The sequence below is a fragment of the Necator americanus genome, chromosome X (assembly GCF_031761385.1).
Source record: "Necator americanus strain Aroian chromosome X, whole genome shotgun sequence".
In the NCBI taxonomy this organism is placed as follows: Eukaryota; Metazoa; Nematoda; class Chromadorea; order Rhabditida; family Ancylostomatidae; genus Necator; species Necator americanus.
The window spans coordinates 23,785,431-23,803,229 of NC_087376.1; the positions used below are offsets into that span (position 1 = coordinate 23,785,431).

Genomic DNA, 17,799 nt, shown 5'->3' on the forward strand with positions numbered 1-17,799 from the left:
AGATACTAGAAATAGGAAATAATTATACGTTTTATTTGCGTAAAGGAAAAAAAAACCGAAATCTCACAAACTACTGCAGTATCTTACATGGATCTAATAGTCTATCTTACATGGATCTAATAGATAAACACAAATATACATCCATATCTTCTATACAATTTTTTCAATCACACATCTACATCTTTCAAAAACCAGGTTCTCGGTTCTACACCGTTTAACTTTTACTACGTTGCTAAGTTTTTGCCTTTTTGTTCCTTGAACCCTCGTAGAAGGCAACTCTATCACGTAATTGCAATACAAACACTGCTCATGACCTCAGTGATGTAGTGATGGATGGGCGTGGTTTAGCGATCACAGGTAACCCAAGATATGCCTGCGCTGGCCTACCGACAGCCTCTTCTGCAGGCACTTATCCGGCTGCAGATAACTGGTTGCGGGTACCTAACGATACGCACCCGCATGACTACGTCCGAAATAATTTTCGACATTCAAGATGACTTCAAGACCAACATCATTGTGGACAACGCCATCTGCACAATAGAAAATACTGTTGTAAGCGGATGTTATCGATGCCAAGAGGGAGCCTACGCAAAAATTATGTGCATTTCAAATAAACCAGCTCAAGCAGAAATAATATGTCCCACGTCAAGTTTCACTGTACCTTGCGATCAGAACGGAAAGACTTCGGAGCTACAATTTAGCTTCAGAAACGTAAGGATCACCCAGACGTGCACGGTCTCGCATGGAACAGTAGTCAAAAGTTTGAAAATCAGCGGTATTCTCAACTTCACAGATACTGCGACATCCATTCTGAATAAGTGGCTACGAGGTACTCCAAGTAGTGACTTCGATATACAGTGGCCTGATATTTGGCACATTGTAGATGTTTTCCTACAGTGGTACAAAATACACATCATATGCGTGATCACTTTAGTCATAACTCTAGCTCTAACTTATCTCTATTAAATTACGGCTTTCGGATTGTCAGATGTACGATCAGGCTCATAATAAGACTAATCCGAACATGGTTCCGCCTAGTGCTAGGGACCTTATGTTGTTTTCGGAGCAAGAGTAGTTCAAAACCACACTCAAAATTTCTTTGGGCTCCGTCCTTCACGACTAAATTTGGATTACCTACACAAGTTAGATTCTCTACACATCTATATTTGTATATCACAATTACCTTCAACATCACAATCAATTTCCTCATTTTCTACAATTTTATTTTTTAGCATGGCAATCAGAGAAATGGACGAGGATCTCGTCAATCTGTCGGTATTCATGAACGACAAGAAACCAACTACAAGTTGCCTCGAAAACAATCTCACGTTGACATTTGACGGCCTTCACCGACAAGTTGATACTGCAGCAATTATCCGAGTGGACTGGATGCACATGAAGGGAGACCTATCCGTAACCTTTAGAGCCCCAGAAGAACAAGTTATCATCCTTAATCGGATTCTGAGAGCAGCAAGCGTTGCAAAGGAAAAGATTGTTAGAGTAGCGTCGAATTACCTGCTGACAAGTAAATGGTATGCCGCACAAGTTGACCCCGTCCGACTCTTGGAAGAGACAGGTTCAGCGGAAAACGGCGGATATTTCCGAAGTCATTCCAATGGCTAACAAGGAAACGAAACGCCTTTCCACACTCATCAAGGATGTCGGAAGCGAATTGTAAGAAGCAGAAAGGAACGTCTACGAATAAAGAATTCACGACAAGACGGAACTCTACAAGAGAATAGCCTACACTCTACAAAACAGACTGCAAGTGCAACAGCAGGACATCCACGCCTTGACACTACAAGTTCGAAAACTGGAATCCAGAACAAACGCGACGAAAACAGATGAAGAGGAAAAATCCGATGCGATGAACAACACGACATCACCAAAAAGGCTAGAACTGACTGGCCTACAAGTACAAGTAAATTGCGAAACACGGCACGCACAACAAGTTTCTCCTAATCACGAACAAGTGAACGATGAATACTATGACAATGACGTTTACTACAAGACTCCGAAAAACAATCAAGAACCAAGGTCAGATCCTGATTACTTCGAACAGATGATTGACGAGGTAAAGGAATATAGCAAAGACGAGCCGATGGATGAAGACCACGTGCCTGCGTTACAAAACATTTCAAGCGATGAGGAAGATGCGCGCGATAACAACAAAGAAATAGATGACGAAACTTGGAGACGCAGAAGATTACGCGAAGACCTACTGCAGATGGAACAAGTTCTTCGAAATTTTCCATTCCGAAAAATTGGAGAATCCTCACGCGGTGTTGAAAATTGGGTAAAATGCGCCTTCTGCAACAGAGTCGGGCAACATTATTCTGACTCCTACCCACAAGTAACAGATGAGGATGAACGGTACAATATCTTACGTTATGGAGGGCTCTGCAAGCACTGCCTTGATCAATGCCAACCTGACAAGTGCAAGTTCAAGCCGAGACGATGTTGGTACTGTGAAAGAATTAGAGGAACTATCGCAGATGACCTAACGTCGGACGACGGAGGACATCATCGCGCCCTTTGCAATGTACCAAACGCGAGGAACACCTTACGACGCAGGATCGAGGAACTCAAGAAAGAGCTCGACGGATGAGGACCAATAGTGGGCGGGAGTGTCGACAAGTCGACTACAGTTGATAAGTAGATAGGGTCATTATTTTGCTCTAGTATAGATTCTTCTTTGCTATGTTTATGTTATTCTGTATGTTACATTTATCTTTTTTTGCCTAGCGGGCTTTATGACTCATGTTTACATATATGTGTACTGTATATAAGCATGCATTCCCTATGCTTGTGGCGCTCTAAAGGCTGGATAAACCTATTGTGAGCAAGTCTCGGAACAGTCGAACAAGTCATACAAGTCCCGCGTGGCAGGGAAAAAATCCCCAACAAGTGAATCTACCACAAGTTACCACAGCGGGGGTATTTAGGGAGGGGTGAGCGAAATCACCCCGGATCCCGCAATCTACAACCCCATTTTTAGCTTTGCCTCTTTTTACGATTCAGATTCAGGTTCGTTGTATGCTGCCTGTGACCGAGAAGACAAAGCCGCTGAAGCAAAGATGTGTGCTGTGTATAAACGAGCAATGTTTGAAAGCAGCTTACGCCGATTGCTTTCGCACCTCAAAATTTGCATTTGGTACTTTGAAGAAACAATCCAATGAAAAATGCCTTTTGAAGAAGGAGGACACACTGCTCGACTCAATTGTCGGTCCAATGAAAAATGCCTCTTTTTCCTTTTCTCTGTTAAAACGAGAAGCTTCTGCAAAGAAGCTTCAACAGCGTACCCTCCACTTTCTTGTTTTTCCTCTCCTTTGCCCGATACTTTTTGATCACCTTGTTGGTTATTTCCACTTTTTGAAGTTTTTCTGTGTTATCCCAGGTCATTCCGTTCTTTTTTAAAATTGTTTCGTGCCGCATGCGATGTTCTCTATGCACAATGCACCGTTTTGTCAACTTGACACTCTATTTTAATGATCTGACAAGATGAGAATCAACTTACTTACTTAGATACATAGATGACCCGTCTTCACTGGACGTGCGTGCCCCAGCATCTCTTCCACTCGTTTCGTTCCCTCCCCATTGTCATCCAAGATGTTCTCACATTTCGTGGGTGACGTTGACGAAGTCCTTCAGCCGTATCCAGCTGAGTTCTCAGCTAGCCCATCCGTGTAGCGAACATGTCAGCCTATCTCGTTGGCATTCTCCCTTGAGGGCGTATAACAACTCATGGGATCCACTCTTGCGTTCTTTCAATCCATCTATCGTCTATTCTTCTCATATTGTGACCAGCCCAACTATCCTTTGTTTTCGATATGTATTCCGCTGGGTCGCGAAGATGGAACATTGCTCTTAAGTCGGAGCTACGAAGACCGGCTAGGTGTTATGTGCGCTAGCTAAACTTCAGAAGGCATCTCTCAAAAGCTCTGGGTAGTAAGTAGCTTCCTAGACCTTGCAGCGATGTCTGCCCACGTCTCCACTGCGTAACAGAGCGCTGGAAGAACTGTCGAGTCGAACAGATGAGCACGAAGATCTTGGTCCCTCGGTTGGTCCGTAGCTTCACTGACGGCTGCAAATGCTGCCCATGTTGCTCTCTTTCTTCTATTCAGTTCTTCCTTCAAGTCGTTTTCCATGTTCATAGAACGTCCGAGGTATACGTATGACGAAGTTTCCACGATTTGGGAGCCTTCAAGTTGTGGTCCTCTGTCCTCGCAGTAGGCGTTCTTCATGAACTGGGTCTTCTTTCTGTCAATTCGCAGTCCTATTCTTTTCCCTACTTCGTTCAATTCGTTGAGCATCGTTTCTGCTTCATTGGTACTGCTCGAAAAGAACGATGTCGTCCGCAAAAGGAAGGTTCGAGAGAAATTTTCCATCAACATGTATGCCTCTTTCTTCCAGGGAAAGTGATCTCATTATCTCATTATCCATTGCAATGCAGCCGTTTGCAATGCAGCCGTGAACAGCAACAACTTCGGCGATATAGTATCGCCTTGTCGTACCCACTTTCCAATGGGTATGGTGAGAGGGCGGCAGAAAAGCTGTATCCTATTCGTGCATCGATCGTAGCAATTGGCTAATATCCTCACATACGACGCGTCCACACCTTGATCGACCAGAGCTGGCAGTACTGCGTTTCGTTTCTTTTTTTATTCGTTTCTACGCTGTCGAAGGCTTTCTCATAGTCGACCACGGTTAGAACAAGGGGCAGGAGGTATTCCCGGGGAACCTCTATGACCCTCGACACGGTCTGGATGTGGTCCAAGCAGCTGAACCCCTGACGGAATCCGGCTTGTTCTTGAGGCTGAGCTTTATCCAGCGTCCTGGATACGCGCGTGAGGATGATCTTGGTGAAGACTTTGTATAACACGCTCAGCAAGCATATCGGACGGTAGTCCCGAAGGTCCTCACGGTCACCTTTCTTATGGATAAGAACGGTTCGCGAGGTCTTCCACTGGTCTGGAATAATATTTTTCTGAAGGTAGGATGTCATGTGCGCTGCTAAGATTACATGAAGCGGATGCCCACCAGCACGAAGAAAGTCTGAGGATATAAAATCAGATCCGATGCCTGTGCCAGATTTCATGCTCTTGATAGCGACTCGTACTTCCGAAGGGAGAATCCGTGGTGGAGCTTCACCACTGGGGATGATCGGGCTTGACACACAAGTTGATGAACGGAAAAGGTTCGAGCAGAACCTCTCCGTAATGATTTCCATCTCACGACGAGAAGACGTGCGAGTCCCGTCTTTGCTCAGCAAGGCTACTAGCGGAATATTATATTCGCGGAGATCCCTGCGCCACTTCTTTCAACTTGTTCTTCTTTGTGCTGCTTTCAAAATCTTCTTCTGCCTGTATTTTGAAAGCAACGCTCTTCTTCAGCTATTGTTTGTTAGTAACCGTTCAATGTGCGATGAATTTGGATCAAGCCTCAAAGTCCATCTTCATTCCAACAATTCCTTAGTGGTCTTCGAAGTCCGATCCAAGCTTGTCGTGCGCGGCTTCGAGGCACGCCCAGCTCCGGCTCGCAATCCTCTGAGCAGCATCTCGTAGTCTACGTTTGGGTCCTCCTCGATATGACTGTCAATTTGGGACAAGGAGTTCCCATGAAAAAGGCGAGCGGCGGACAACAGCCCGGAGAGACAATTGCCATTTTCATTCCGGTCCCCTTGTCCAAATCCTTCAATCCTGTATTCCTTTCCTAGTTTTGCGTTGAAGTCTCCGACAACAATTTTGTAGAAGGACTTCTCGTTGCGGATGGCTTCCTCCAACTCCTCGTAAAACGCGTCCAATACGGATTCATCAGCTGCTGATGTTGGTGAGTAGCAGTTGATGATACTGATGGATTTTTGGCGCAGAGGGCGGAGGCGAAGAATGGCCAGACGAGGTGACAGGATCTCGTGAGAATCGACGAGATGGACGACAGATGGGTGCACAACAAAACCAACACCGCCTACATTTCGCGACGGAACCTTCTCTCCACGAATGACGAGTGTACCGTCATTCATCTGTCGTGCGTCGCTCCTTCTGCACTTGGTCTCCTGCAGAGCAATCACGTGAAATTTGATATGCTCTGCAGCTCGGAGAAGGGCATGCAGGTCAGCGTCTGTGGAAACTGTTCTCGCGTTGTAAGTACCCAGTCTCCATGGCGAGTCGTGCGTGTGTCGCCTTGGTCCAGAATCAATGACGTCCTGAGCAACCTGAGATTTGATCGCCTCTCACCGGTCGCCATACCGTCCGACGTCTGAGACGGCAGGGCCCAGTGTGCAGGGTACTGAGGCAGTGAATATGCTGGAGTGGCAAAGGGACTTCTCCCCAAACTAAGCAACCCTGCCACGGCGAGCTTAGCTTTCACCACAGGTCGTCGCCCAACCTATATGGATCAGGGAACCACCTTGCGACATTTTGCCAAGAAGGTGGTGAATCTTAGCAGTGGTTTACTCTTAGCTAGGCTTCCGATTCTGAGAAGTCGGAATGTCGGATGTGTCGAACTCCATCTCAGCATGGAAGACCCTGCAGGAGGACGAACCTCCGCTCTGCATCGCAGTTCGACGCTCAGAGTCACTTCCACGCCACTATGAGGCGGTAAACCGTTGTGGAGGATGAGAATCAATAGAACTAAAAAAAACAAAAATGTTATATATCACTCGATGAAGAAGTACTTATTCTTGAGGGAAGTTTCATTTCAGTGAGGATCAATAGATCTAAAAAATTGAAATGGAACCTCCCTTAAGAATAAATATTTCTTCATCTAGTTTCATATAATATTTGGTTTATCCTGAATGTTTTTTTATTTATATGTGCATTTTTCACTTTGAAGAAAAAGCCCAATACTTGTCCATTAGCTCAATACAGTGATAAATGTTGACAGGAGAGTTCATTTCACAAGCGTTCTCCGTCGTAGGTCTTTTATAACAATAGAATTATGGAAGAATTTTATGACACACATGAGTACCACACAACAAAATATCTGAGTTAAAAGCATCACCCCACGAATCTGAGGTGGTGCAGATTTCAAGTGGAGTATTTGTATACGGGATGGGAGACTACGGAGAGGGAGGTGATTTCGTCCATTTCTTGCTAATTGCCGTAAAAAACGTCCTGTAAGATGCGGCGCCGCACAAGACTGGCGCGCTCCAATCGAACCTCTTGTACAAAATGGTGCGCCAAAACGAATGAAGCCGTATCTTCCGGGCCGTTTTTTACGGCAATTAGGAAGAAATGGACGGAATCACCACCCTCTCCGTAGCCTCCCATCCTGTATACGAATACTCCACCTGAAATCTGCTCCACCTCAGATTCGTAGGGTGATGCCTTTAATTCCAAACTGGGGCGGGTGCAGTGTAGCGGTTAGAAGTTCCGCTTCCTGCACGATTGATCGGAGGTTCGAGCCCGCCCTACTGTTTACAAAGCATTTCATCCTCAGGGGTCGATAAATTGGTGCCAGACTTGTCTGGGAGGATGAAAACACTGACTTGACACAACGGCTAGCCACCGCAAGTCATTTTATAGGCCAGTTACACGTTCGTAAACCTCAAACGATTCTGAATTTCTGAATTGAAGTGAACATAGGGGGTCCATCCCAAGCGGACATCGAAGCACCAGAATCTTTATCCTTTTATCCTTTCAAATTCCAGATCGAAAATATTTCATACCGATCGATGTAGGTGTAGCTCTGCCGTGAAGAATTCGTAACCGGATCAACCTTCGAAAGAAACTGAGGACTGCCCATGTTCGACTGTCTTTGAATCTCGGCATTTGAAACGTAATTTTAATTGATTTTCTTGAGCTGTAAGATTGGCATTGATATTTATTAGCAGCTAACGCTTCGGCGTTTTCGCCTTTGTGAGAGCCTGAAAAAATCAAAACCATTAGTGATCTATTCTCTCAAGCACCTCATCACCCTACAGAAAGCATCCAAACGATAGGTAAACTCAAACAGGAACACATTAGCAAATGCTTACCTCATTCGCTAGACTTGGTAACGCAACAGACCACCACGTACCACAATTACGAGTCAGAAGGATTTTTTATAGGGACGTGACGGCTCGTACAGATTTTGATATGGGGCTAGTTCGCTTGTGACCGCAATACACTCATCACTACTTTCCATTTTTGGAGATTTGGAGGTGATCCAAAATGCCTCTAGTGTTCTGCCTGCTATCATCTCGAACTCGAACGATAGTATCGTAACCTCTACCTGTATTTCAGAGTTTTGATGGCTTATTCTTCGGTGTGCTCCAAACGGGGGTGGAGAGTTTAGATTTTGCGAGTTTATCGAGATGCTCCTTGTCCCGAACACACAGTGGGCGTTCCGCTTCCCTCATACAATCGTCACCGCACAACCTGCACGCGATACGATACACCACTCCTGATAGCATACAATCACCTTCAATGCCATACGAGCAAATCGCGCAGCTGGGAGTTGTGCAGAGTCGGTCATACGCACGATTACGCAGCAGCTGACACTTGAGGTTTGCTGGTGGTATTTCCACAACCCTTACGTCGTTCTGAAGATCAGCTTTTCGCGATAGTTCCGTACCGCTCTGCTCATATCATCAGGTACGTAAGACAAATAGAACGGATAGGTACTCGATGAGACTCTTGCCGCCGTCCTGCGCCACTTAGTCTTCCATATCCCATTTCGCAAGTAAATATGCACAATCAAGAAAGCCAACCAGTTGTCTAATGGCTTCTCCCTTGCTTCTCTCTTGATGTGCGAACACTGCTCGTTGAGAAGACTGAAGCACGTGTCTAATTTTGCCTGTGTTAGGCAGACGACGCAACAATCATCTATGTAACGACAATATAGCAGAGGTTTGCTGTCTATTATAGGTTTTTCAATCTTGGACATAAAAACAATAGCAAGAGTAGGCGCCAACCTGTACCATGGATAGGCTTCTAAGTTGTCGGTAGTACTATCCCGACCATCGAAAAATAGAGCAATTCAATGTTGTGTTCGATGTTCGATGGTTTGTCCTCAAACTGACAGCTGACTGTATATACCCGATACTCGTTTTGATTTCTTCTCTCATACTCAACATTTCCCTCTTTTTTCTGTAAAAAGTTTTTAAAACAACTCGCTCTAAAGCAAGTCTGTCAGGCTTAGTGCGGAACGCACTGTATAATTTACACTCTTTATCTTGTCTTCGTACTTATATTCTCGCGTTTCTTCTTATCTATTAGGTAGGTGCAAAAGAAATGCAGGTTTTTTTGTTTTATTAGTTTCAACACTATTTTTTTTCGATAAACTAAGGCTTTTTATGAGGTGTTACACATTGTTGGAAAGCTTATTATATGAGTCTTTTAAATATGCATATGGAATTTAATTCAAGTCGCTTATTATAAAAATAATTTGGTTTTTATTTTCAGATGTCTAATCGCAATTTTCGTCAAATTTACTTCTACGAGTTCAAACTGGGCCGGACTGCCGCTCAAACCGCTCGAAATATCAACGAAGTATGGGACCAGGGAAGTATCAACGAATGCACAGTACAACGTTGGTTCCAAAAGTTTCGTGCCGGCAACACCAGCCTCGAAGACGACCCACTTGATAACGACTTATTGAAGGCGACAGTCGAAGCTGATCCACGCAAAACCACACGAGATATTGCCAAGGAGCTCAATGTCGATCACACTACAGTTGTTCGCCATTTGAAACAGATTGGTATGACCAAGAAGCTTGACAAGTGGGCTACACATGAATTGACCGAAAGTCAGAAAAATCGCCGTTTTGAGATGTCGTCGGCCCATCTTTTGCGCAATGAAAACGATCCATTTCTCGAACGGATTGCGACTTGCGATGAGAAATGAATACTTTATGATAACAGGCGACGATCTGCCCAGTTGCTGGACCAGAAAGAAGCTCCACGACATCACCCGAACTCGAAAACTCACCAAAAGAAGATTATGATTACGGTTTGGTGGTCTGCAGCGGGTATGATCCACTACACCTTTCTGAACCCGGGTGAAGCAATTACAGCAGAAAAGTACTGCCAGCAAATCGACGAAATGCACTTAAACTGAAAGTACACTGAAACTGAAACTGCGAAGTTTATGCTTGGCGTAGATCAATGAAAAGGAGCGATCTTTCTTCATGACAACGCTAGATCTCACGTCTCACGGCAAAAGCTGCATGAGTTGAACTATAAAACTCTGGATCATGCACCATACTCGCCAGACCTTTCGCCTACTGACTTTCACTTTTTCAAGCACCCTGATAACTTCTTGCGGGAGAAACACTTCAGAAACCATGACGATGCAGAAACTGCCTTCGATGAGTTCGTTTCCAGAACCCCAGACTTTTATGATATTGGCATTAAGAAGCTCGTTTCTCGTTGGCAAAAGTGCGTTAATTGTAACGGAGATTACTTTGATTAAATAAATTTTGTTATATCTGAGTTATATTAATTTAGATTTAAGGTGGAAAACCTGCATTTCTTTTGCACCAATCTAATATATGCCTTTCAGTCGTTTAGTATTATTTTCCCACGCTAGTCCCGGACCAAAAGGCGTGGAGAATAATGCCAGCAAAATAACTTCAAAAAATACTTCACATCATCTACATTTCTTCTTCTTTTTTTTTCTTGCATTTTACACCCCTTAATATGTGTTTGTTTGACATCGACTACCCCTCGTCTTTTCCTGTGAAAAGTGAAAAGGTACAATTGGTTTACTGTGCTGGGTGCGTTAAACAAAATACATCTTCATTCAGAGAAATACACTATTACAAGTTGACCGTCAATGATTTGCGAGGAACTTCCGTGATGTGAGTGAACAGTTCGTTGTAAACAACCCACTCATGCGTAGATGAGTGTTTGACCCTTTATTTCTTGGACGAGTCTCGTGCCATAACTCATAACCCCGTTTTCGCTCTGCCGCAGTCATAGTCTTGCCGAAAAAAATTTACGAAAAATTTGCGCGGCAAAGGTGTGCACTAGAGAGCGTTAGCCCAGTAAAAGCAAAGGAGTACAAATTTAACAACACGCGAGTTGTTATCGTTAAACTTCCCCAACTTGCAAACTACTCCAGATAAGCACTCTACTTCAAGCACACCAAGGGCATTGGCCGCTTTTTCTCCGAGATGTCTCTGTCTTTCCATAAAAGGTCTACCAGTACCTGTTCCGGCTAAACCACGTGATCACAATCCATTCTGCTCTCTTTTTTTAGCTTCCACCTCATCGACCACTTCTTGTGTGATTTTTGTCTTCAAAACAAGAAACACCTTTTCAATGACAAGATCAGTGTTTCGCTCCAAAGATTCGTTGGTGATTTTAGCAAAAGAGAGCGCTTGCATACCAATCTCGCCAATTTTTGTTTGAACAACAGCTTGAGATGTGTTAATATACTCCTTCGTTCTGTGCGAAGAACTACAAACAGTGCGCTGAGCTGCTCCAGCTATGATATCAATAATCAATAGAGACCTTTTGCAACAGAAAAAAGGAAAAGTGTACACGAGCTGCGAACGGAAGCAATAAACATCAAAAATCAAATGACTTAGTACAACAAAAGAACAGGATGAAAAAGTGGTAGTGAAATGCGAAGAAGTAATGTTTTGTGGAAGTTAAAGATAAAAAAAAAAGAAAGCAGAATGCAGAGAAGCGGTTAAGCAGCCGCACGCATACTTAAGAGGCTTTTTCCAAGAAAATGAATTCGGATATAAGCATCGTCTCCTAAATCGCCTATTCCGCAGCATTTTCGCCTGTCATCTGTGCTCCCGTTGTTCATCGATCTGATCGAGCGGGCACCAGTAATACTTCCATTTTTTCCGATCGCGCACAAGGGTTGCCCAGTTCCTTCTCGTGGGAGATTCAATCGGTGACGTAGGAGCGTACTTTGAATATCTTCTTTCACTTGCGTGAAGTGGGTTACTCCTAGCATCACCCTTTCAATTCCGCGTTCTATGATGCTGATCGCATTTTCCTCCTGCTTACGAAACGTCCACGTTTCTGAAGCGTAGTTCAAAGCAGGAAGAACGGTGGTGTTGAATAGGTGAGCACGGAGCCGGATGTTCTTAGTCATCTTCACTACATTCTCGATGCTCTTGTATGCTCTCCAATTCTGTATTCTTTCTGCCGAGCTCAGAGGTCATGCCGTTCGTCATCGATTTCCCGACCTAGATATACACAGCTGGAGCATTCGGACACATTCGTTCCGTTGAGCGTGAACGGGGCCCCAGAAACCCATCCGTTCCTCATAAACATGGTCTTGTCTAGGTACAGCTGAAGGCCAATCTTTTTACACAATTCATCAAATTCAGCCAGCTTCCGTTCTGCTTTATTGATGCTTGATGTCATTAGGACGATGTCATCAGCGAAACGAACATGGTGTAAATGACGGCATTTAACTTCCACTCCCATGTTATCCCACTCCAATTCCCTCATCGCGTTTTCAAGAGTGGCACTGAATATTTTGGATGAAGTGTCTACCTGACGAACCTCCTCTTCGAGTCAATGATGATATTCTTGAAGAATGACGAAATTCTGGTCGTAAAGTTACTGCACAACTCTCGAAGTACCTTTATTTACTGAGTAGGGATGCTTTGGTTGTCCACTAAAAGTGAGACACAGCAGCATCTTGTACTCTCACGATACTTCTGTGTTTTGAAACCGTGTGTTTGTGGTCAATCGTACTGAACCCTTTCGACACCCCGTCTGTTCGCATGGCTGTCCTTCATCTAATGTTCTTCCTATCCTCTCAGAAATCACTCTTCTGAAGAGCTTGTGGATTGAGAGCTTGTAGAGCTTGTAAATGAGAGATCGTAAGCAGATTGGGCGATAGTTGCTGATGTCATGTTATTCTCTCTTCTTATATAACAGCACGGTCTTGCTGATTTTTCATTGCTTAGAAACCTTGCATTCCGACAGATAGCCAGTGAAGAGCCTCGCTAGTGTGATGATGAAGATTGGCGGTAGGTACTTCGGACGTTCAGGCTTGATTCTGTATTTTTTCTTTTTTTCTGGAAACTTCTGGAGGGACCGGGCGAAGTACGATTTTTTACGGAAATGACAGCATTTCCGACTTCGGAAGGGAGGACCTCTGCAATGAAATGTCCATCTTTTCTTAGGTGGTAAAGAGGCAAGTGAACGTGGCTGTCGAAGAGATCTGATTAGAACTTGTGAATGGCCTTCTCCATCCTACTTCTCGATGCTGTAGTTGCTTCTGTCTGAATTTTGAGGAGTATAAATCGATGCAAGCTGAACACATGATCTCTTGGCATGACAACACAATGCTGTGAGATGGTAGCTCTTGGATTTGATTTATAAATTGCAATGAAGCTTGCATATACAATATTATATTATTGTACACTGTATTATAGTATTATGTTATATATTTTACCAGCCTGAACGTCCGGCTAAAGCTAAGCTAAACTTCAGACTTTCTGTGGTGTTCGCTTCGCTCCCCTTCACTGATCAGCGGAAATCAATATTAGCGCCCTTTTCTGTGAAATTAGACTTGTGTGTCTCTAACAATCCCCCATCTTTTTTTATTGCAAATAAAGGCAAAACATTTCATAGTTTTTTCTAACCGCGTCAGTTCTAAATTTGGAGAATGTCCAATCTTCAGCTTCAAACACTCCGTCGATACCAACATAATGACACAATTTGAAAGTATTACTCGAAATTTAAGTTATCCTCCTGTACCCCTCCAAGAGTTATCAATGAATGATGTTTAAGCACAAAATGAAGTGAAAGACTTTATCCAACTGATAAAGATAACGTTCTACGTCAGATCATGTAAACCTTTCGCTACTGTTTACGCAGCCGTTTGCATGCGTGTGTCCACCTTCTGAGGAAAGTATGCTGCCAACTTGATGCGAATGGAGAAAGAAAGAAATAGACATGTGGAGGAGTCATAAAGGAGAAAAGCAACGCGCCCAGCGGCTACGGCTATGAAACATCCCATTTATCTTTTGCGACATGCACACGAAGTTACTGCCCACCATTTCGATGCCGCGGGATCCGTCTCACCCGATATTATTGCTATCTGGCGCCGGTGCACCAACCCGACACCGGTGGATCCGTCGCACGCCGTTTTATAGCTTTCTGACGTCGAGGGAACAACTCGACGCCGATGGACCCGTCGCACCCTCCTTTTCGAATTTCGTGACTGACACACACACGTGACAGAGTAAGCCCGTTATTATATATCATGATCATGATTATATGCTATATTTACAGCTATCGCTATATTTGCTTTTTCTTTTCTTTCACCATGGTACTTTTGAAGATATCATTCGACTGGAATTTTGAAAAATTTTCATTCATCTTGGACGTGTAGTGATTTACTTAGACTTCTCTTAATCAGCGGGCGGGTGTTACGGCCTGACGCGGCTATCCGCATCGTTGGTGGGGTGTGTCGTCCTCAAACATATCCAAACCCATCCTGTTCGATCTTCAGCTAAAACGCATAAAATCTATCCATCCGTCATTATTCCATAAACGTCGGAAATTTACCTCTCGACTGAACTGCCTCTCAACGCCGAATCTTTTCCGATCATCTTTTACCACCACTTTTCTTTCTTTTGTTTAACAACCAGGAGGCTATTTCCAGTTTGAGTCGGCGAGAATTTTCTGGACGACTTGGACAAGATAATCAGACCATCTTCTTATAATGTGACCAAAGAAACGGCGACGGTTCTGTATGACTATCTGGCAAGATGTTAATGTTTTCCAAGTGTCATCCGCCGGTACAACATTTCTACTACTGAGTAAACTTCTTCGTTATGGCACACTATCGTCCAAAGCTAACAATCGCCTAAACAGCTTTCTTTCCATGCCGTCAAGCTTCTCCATCACCGGCGCTGCCTATGCCTCCAATCCGTACGTACGTCCATACGTCCGTACTCCTCCATCGGCACAAAGCTCGTTGTGATAATGGCAAAGGTGAGAAGAACCGAAAGCGGCTTCGAGTTCTAGAAAACCTAACCGTAGAAGCTCCACATATCGGTGCCATACTTCATTCACTCTCCTCACAATAAACACCTGATCAATCGTCGATAAACCAGGGTGAAATCCCGGTTGCTTGTAACGGGTGGTTTCTGTTTACTCCGGTCGATGTTTTACTAGCCGATCAAGGATGGTCCGCTTCAGAATCTTCTACATTACACGCAGCAGTGACATTCATCGGTAATTCCGAGGTCCCGTGATGGATAGCTTCTTGGGAAAAAGAATTATGAGAGCATCTCTCCACGAGTCATTTACCCTTTCGGCAATCCATGTTGAACGGATAATCTTCGTCATCTCAGAATAGCAGAAAGAAGAGGAGATTTCAGCATTTCTGCGCATCGTCCACCGTCTCCGCCAATTTTCCATTCCCCATTTTCTGGATACAGACCAGAACCTCTGACTCTGTCGGCGGTTCTTCGCCGACTGCAGTGAACGTCGGTCTTTATGCGTGCACGAATTTAGGGGCTGACGGTGTTTAACGGTTCATGTTCATGATTCCGCCATACTGCCCTAGCAGAGTATGGAGTTTTGTCGGGTTCTTGTCTTCCTACGCCTTCCTTCGCTCTTGATGTTCATTCGTTCTCACGATCGTGTTTCAGCTGACAAAGCAACCTACTTCTCGGGCCCTTCTGTTGGCTGAGGTCACTACTACTTCGGACTACACATACAGAATTGTACGTGGATCTTGTATTCGCACATGCAAAGGCGAACTTCCCCCCCCCCCCCCCGGTGTTGAAAATGGGAGCGCTTTTTTGCAGCGTTCTGAATGGATTCAGTGGAAGAGTCAGCCACTCTCTTCTTGGTCCCTAATCCAATAGTGATGGACTCTCGAACTTCTCTCTGCGTTCATCATCAGACCTGCCAAGTCCAGCTGCGGTTAATGTTGAACTCTACGACTCCTTTTCTGAACCGTACCATCGAGCTGACGAGAACTGGGCGGTGGTTGGAATCGAATACGACGTACCAGACAGCTATAGATTTCCGAATATCTGACAAGCGGATTTTCTTCGTTAGAACGTAATCGAGCTGAAGTTCAAGGGTCGGCATCTTCCGCTTTCGCTTCTCTTCTGGCGTTAACGGGGTCATCCCCTGCCACTTAAGCTGATGGCGCTCTTGAACGTGAATGCAATTATGAGATTCATCTGCACGCAAAGGTATATCAGACGATTTCCGTTGTCCGATGTTCGCTTCATGGGTAGAACCATTTTTTAAGCATATCGGATTGTTGTTGAAGTCCCATCTTTGCACACGCATCCTGCTGGTTCAATATTTGGATATCAACGTATTGAGTTCATCATGAAACGCATTCTTGTTGTGGTCGTCCGCGGTCTTTGTAGGTGCGTGAACACTTAGGTTCCGGACTTTGAGTCTTCTCCTACTCCGCAATCGTACAGACATCTTGACGAAGTTGATCTAGACTACTCCATCAGATTGTTATAATCGTTCCCAACAGCTATTCCGCAGCCTCCTACTTTCCTTTCATCAGCAACGCATCAGTACATGGTGTAATTGTCGATACTGATGAGAGGGCGATCCCTGATGCGTGTTTCCTGCAATGCAGCAAACGGTGCATGCAGATATCGCAGAAGCATGGATAGAGCGGCTTGTTGGAGTTCACTTGATAGCGACTGGCGGGTCAGTGTTTCGAGACGCATGTTTGTTGCCAAAGATTCCAAGTTTCCCTCAGGCATTCGACTTCTCAGGGTATAGACTCTGGCATGGTGCTGAACGAAATCACCTTTTGCAGTGTATGGGAAGCTTTTGCTATATAACAGTGCAGGTTATATAGCTCCTACTCTCCCAAGGGCTAGACTCAAGTGCCTGACTGCGTTTATTAAAAGCAGCGCCACTTTGAGCAGCTAACAAGCAAACTTGTATACGAGGTACCCAAACAAGTAGTGTTTACATGCGTTTGCACTCTGTTTCTGCTACGGAAATAATACGTTTTAGGGGGCTGTATTTATGCTACATGTAGTGACTGTCTTCGGTTGATGAGATACGGATTGTTGTGCCGGACAATTTACCATCAATGCTCCCATTCGTTCATGTCCGTAAAAAATCCGCATGTTTCTGAAGAAGAATGGCAATGTATCAAGGTAATGAACGCATTATTTCTACAGAACACAGATAAATTAGCCACCTCTTGCAAAAACGTGAACTCGGTTCGCTGTATTGCTGCTATTCAACGCTTCCTTCAAACGCATTCTTTCCGCAAGTAGCTAACTAGTACTTCGCATAAGGTGTTCGGTGTCTTCGAGCAATCTTGATGCAACCAACAATGACGAGCTTGTTTTGCAGCGGTTTGCATACTATATCTGCTTACTTTTTTAAAGGAGAACAAGGTATGTTTTCGTATCAACACGATAAGTTAATTAAGTGTCGCGCGCCTTAACACATAATGAATGCACTAACCAGTAGCGGCACGTTGCGACTACATGCGAATATATACGTCAAGAACATTATTATATAATTGAAATTTTGTACAACACGGCCATTTCATGCGTTGAAAAAATAGCACCTCACAACCATTTGAATGAAGTATTTTGAAAAAAGTTGTGATTATATTATATCTGAGCATACAGAAACTTGATACCACTTCTGATTCCATCCATGATTCGTGTTAATATGCTTTTCTAAAAGAGCAAATTGCCTTCTCTGTCGTATTTGTGATGGAAAAATAAAACAAAATTGAATACCAACATTCGTTTATTTGCAACATTGAATATCACTTTAACATTTTTATGTGGTATATTCTGAAGCGCTGCGCAAGGCACAATCCAGCACGACATTCGAATTGCCAACATCTTCAGGAAAGTGTATGCCACCTTGACCCGATTGAA

The 17,799-nt window shown here is 44.1% G+C and overlaps 9 protein-coding genes across 10 annotated transcripts; 3 read left to right on the plus strand and 6 right to left on the minus strand.

Moving 5' to 3' along the window:
• Window positions 1-1,233: 1,233 nt before the first annotated feature.
• RB195_025127 (uncharacterized protein) lies at window positions 1,234-1,623 on the plus strand (the record flags this gene model as incomplete). Its single annotated transcript, XM_064213150.1, has 1 exon — window positions 1,234-1,623. The coding sequence occupies one exon, from the start codon at window positions 1,234-1,236 to the stop codon at window positions 1,621-1,623; it is 390 nt and encodes a 129-aa protein (XP_064069031.1).
• Window positions 1,624-1,867: 244 nt separating this feature from the next.
• Window positions 1,868-2,608, plus strand: RB195_025128 (uncharacterized protein; the record flags this gene model as incomplete). The annotated part of the gene is made up of 1 exon (XM_064213151.1): window positions 1,868-2,608. One exon carries the CDS (start codon window positions 1,868-1,870, stop codon window positions 2,606-2,608), a length of 741 nt encoding a protein of 246 aa, XP_064069032.1.
• A 1,324-nt stretch (window positions 2,609-3,932) lies between these two features.
• RB195_025129 (uncharacterized protein) lies at window positions 3,933-4,313 on the minus strand (the record flags this gene model as incomplete). The annotated part of the gene is made up of 1 exon (XM_064213152.1): window positions 3,933-4,313. One exon carries the CDS (start codon window positions 4,311-4,313, stop codon window positions 3,933-3,935), a length of 381 nt encoding a protein of 126 aa, XP_064069033.1.
• Window positions 4,314-4,597: 284 nt separating this feature from the next.
• Window positions 4,598-5,230, minus strand: RB195_025130 (uncharacterized protein; the record flags this gene model as incomplete). Its single annotated transcript, XM_064213153.1, has 1 exon — window positions 4,598-5,230. One exon carries the CDS (start codon window positions 5,228-5,230, stop codon window positions 4,598-4,600), a length of 633 nt encoding a protein of 210 aa, XP_064069034.1.
• Window positions 5,231-5,455: 225 nt separating this feature from the next.
• RB195_025131 (uncharacterized protein) lies at window positions 5,456-8,454 on the minus strand (the record flags this gene model as incomplete). 2 transcript variants are annotated; one of them, XM_064213155.1, is made up of 2 exons in its annotated part: window positions 5,456-6,211; window positions 8,401-8,454. In XM_064213155.1, the coding sequence occupies 2 exons, from the start codon at window positions 8,452-8,454 to the stop codon at window positions 5,456-5,458; spliced, it is 810 nt and encodes a 269-aa protein (XP_064069035.1). The 2 variants fall into 2 exon arrangements, with proteins under 2 accessions (XP_064069035.1, XP_064069036.1); XM_064213154.1 differs by lacking the exon at window positions 8,401-8,454 and having other exon boundaries at window positions 5,456-6,019.
• A 929-nt stretch (window positions 8,455-9,383) lies between these two features.
• RB195_025132 (uncharacterized protein) lies at window positions 9,384-9,824 on the plus strand (the record flags this gene model as incomplete). Its single annotated transcript, XM_064213156.1, has 1 exon — window positions 9,384-9,824. The coding sequence occupies one exon, from the start codon at window positions 9,384-9,386 to the stop codon at window positions 9,822-9,824; it is 441 nt and encodes a 146-aa protein (XP_064069037.1).
• Window positions 9,825-11,615: 1,791 nt separating this feature from the next.
• On the minus strand, window positions 11,616-12,032 carry RB195_025133 (uncharacterized protein; the record flags this gene model as incomplete). Its single annotated transcript, XM_064213157.1, has 1 exon — window positions 11,616-12,032. The coding sequence occupies one exon, from the start codon at window positions 12,030-12,032 to the stop codon at window positions 11,616-11,618; it is 417 nt and encodes a 138-aa protein (XP_064069038.1).
• Window positions 12,033-12,091: 59 nt separating this feature from the next.
• On the minus strand, window positions 12,092-12,394 carry RB195_025134 (uncharacterized protein; the record flags this gene model as incomplete). Its single annotated transcript, XM_064213158.1, has 1 exon — window positions 12,092-12,394. One exon carries the CDS (start codon window positions 12,392-12,394, stop codon window positions 12,092-12,094), a length of 303 nt encoding a protein of 100 aa, XP_064069039.1.
• Window positions 12,395-15,811: 3,417 nt separating this feature from the next.
• RB195_025135 (uncharacterized protein) lies at window positions 15,812-16,213 on the minus strand (the record flags this gene model as incomplete). Its single annotated transcript, XM_064213159.1, has 1 exon — window positions 15,812-16,213. The coding sequence occupies one exon, from the start codon at window positions 16,211-16,213 to the stop codon at window positions 15,812-15,814; it is 402 nt and encodes a 133-aa protein (XP_064069040.1).
• Window positions 16,214-17,799: the final 1,586 nt, after the last annotated feature.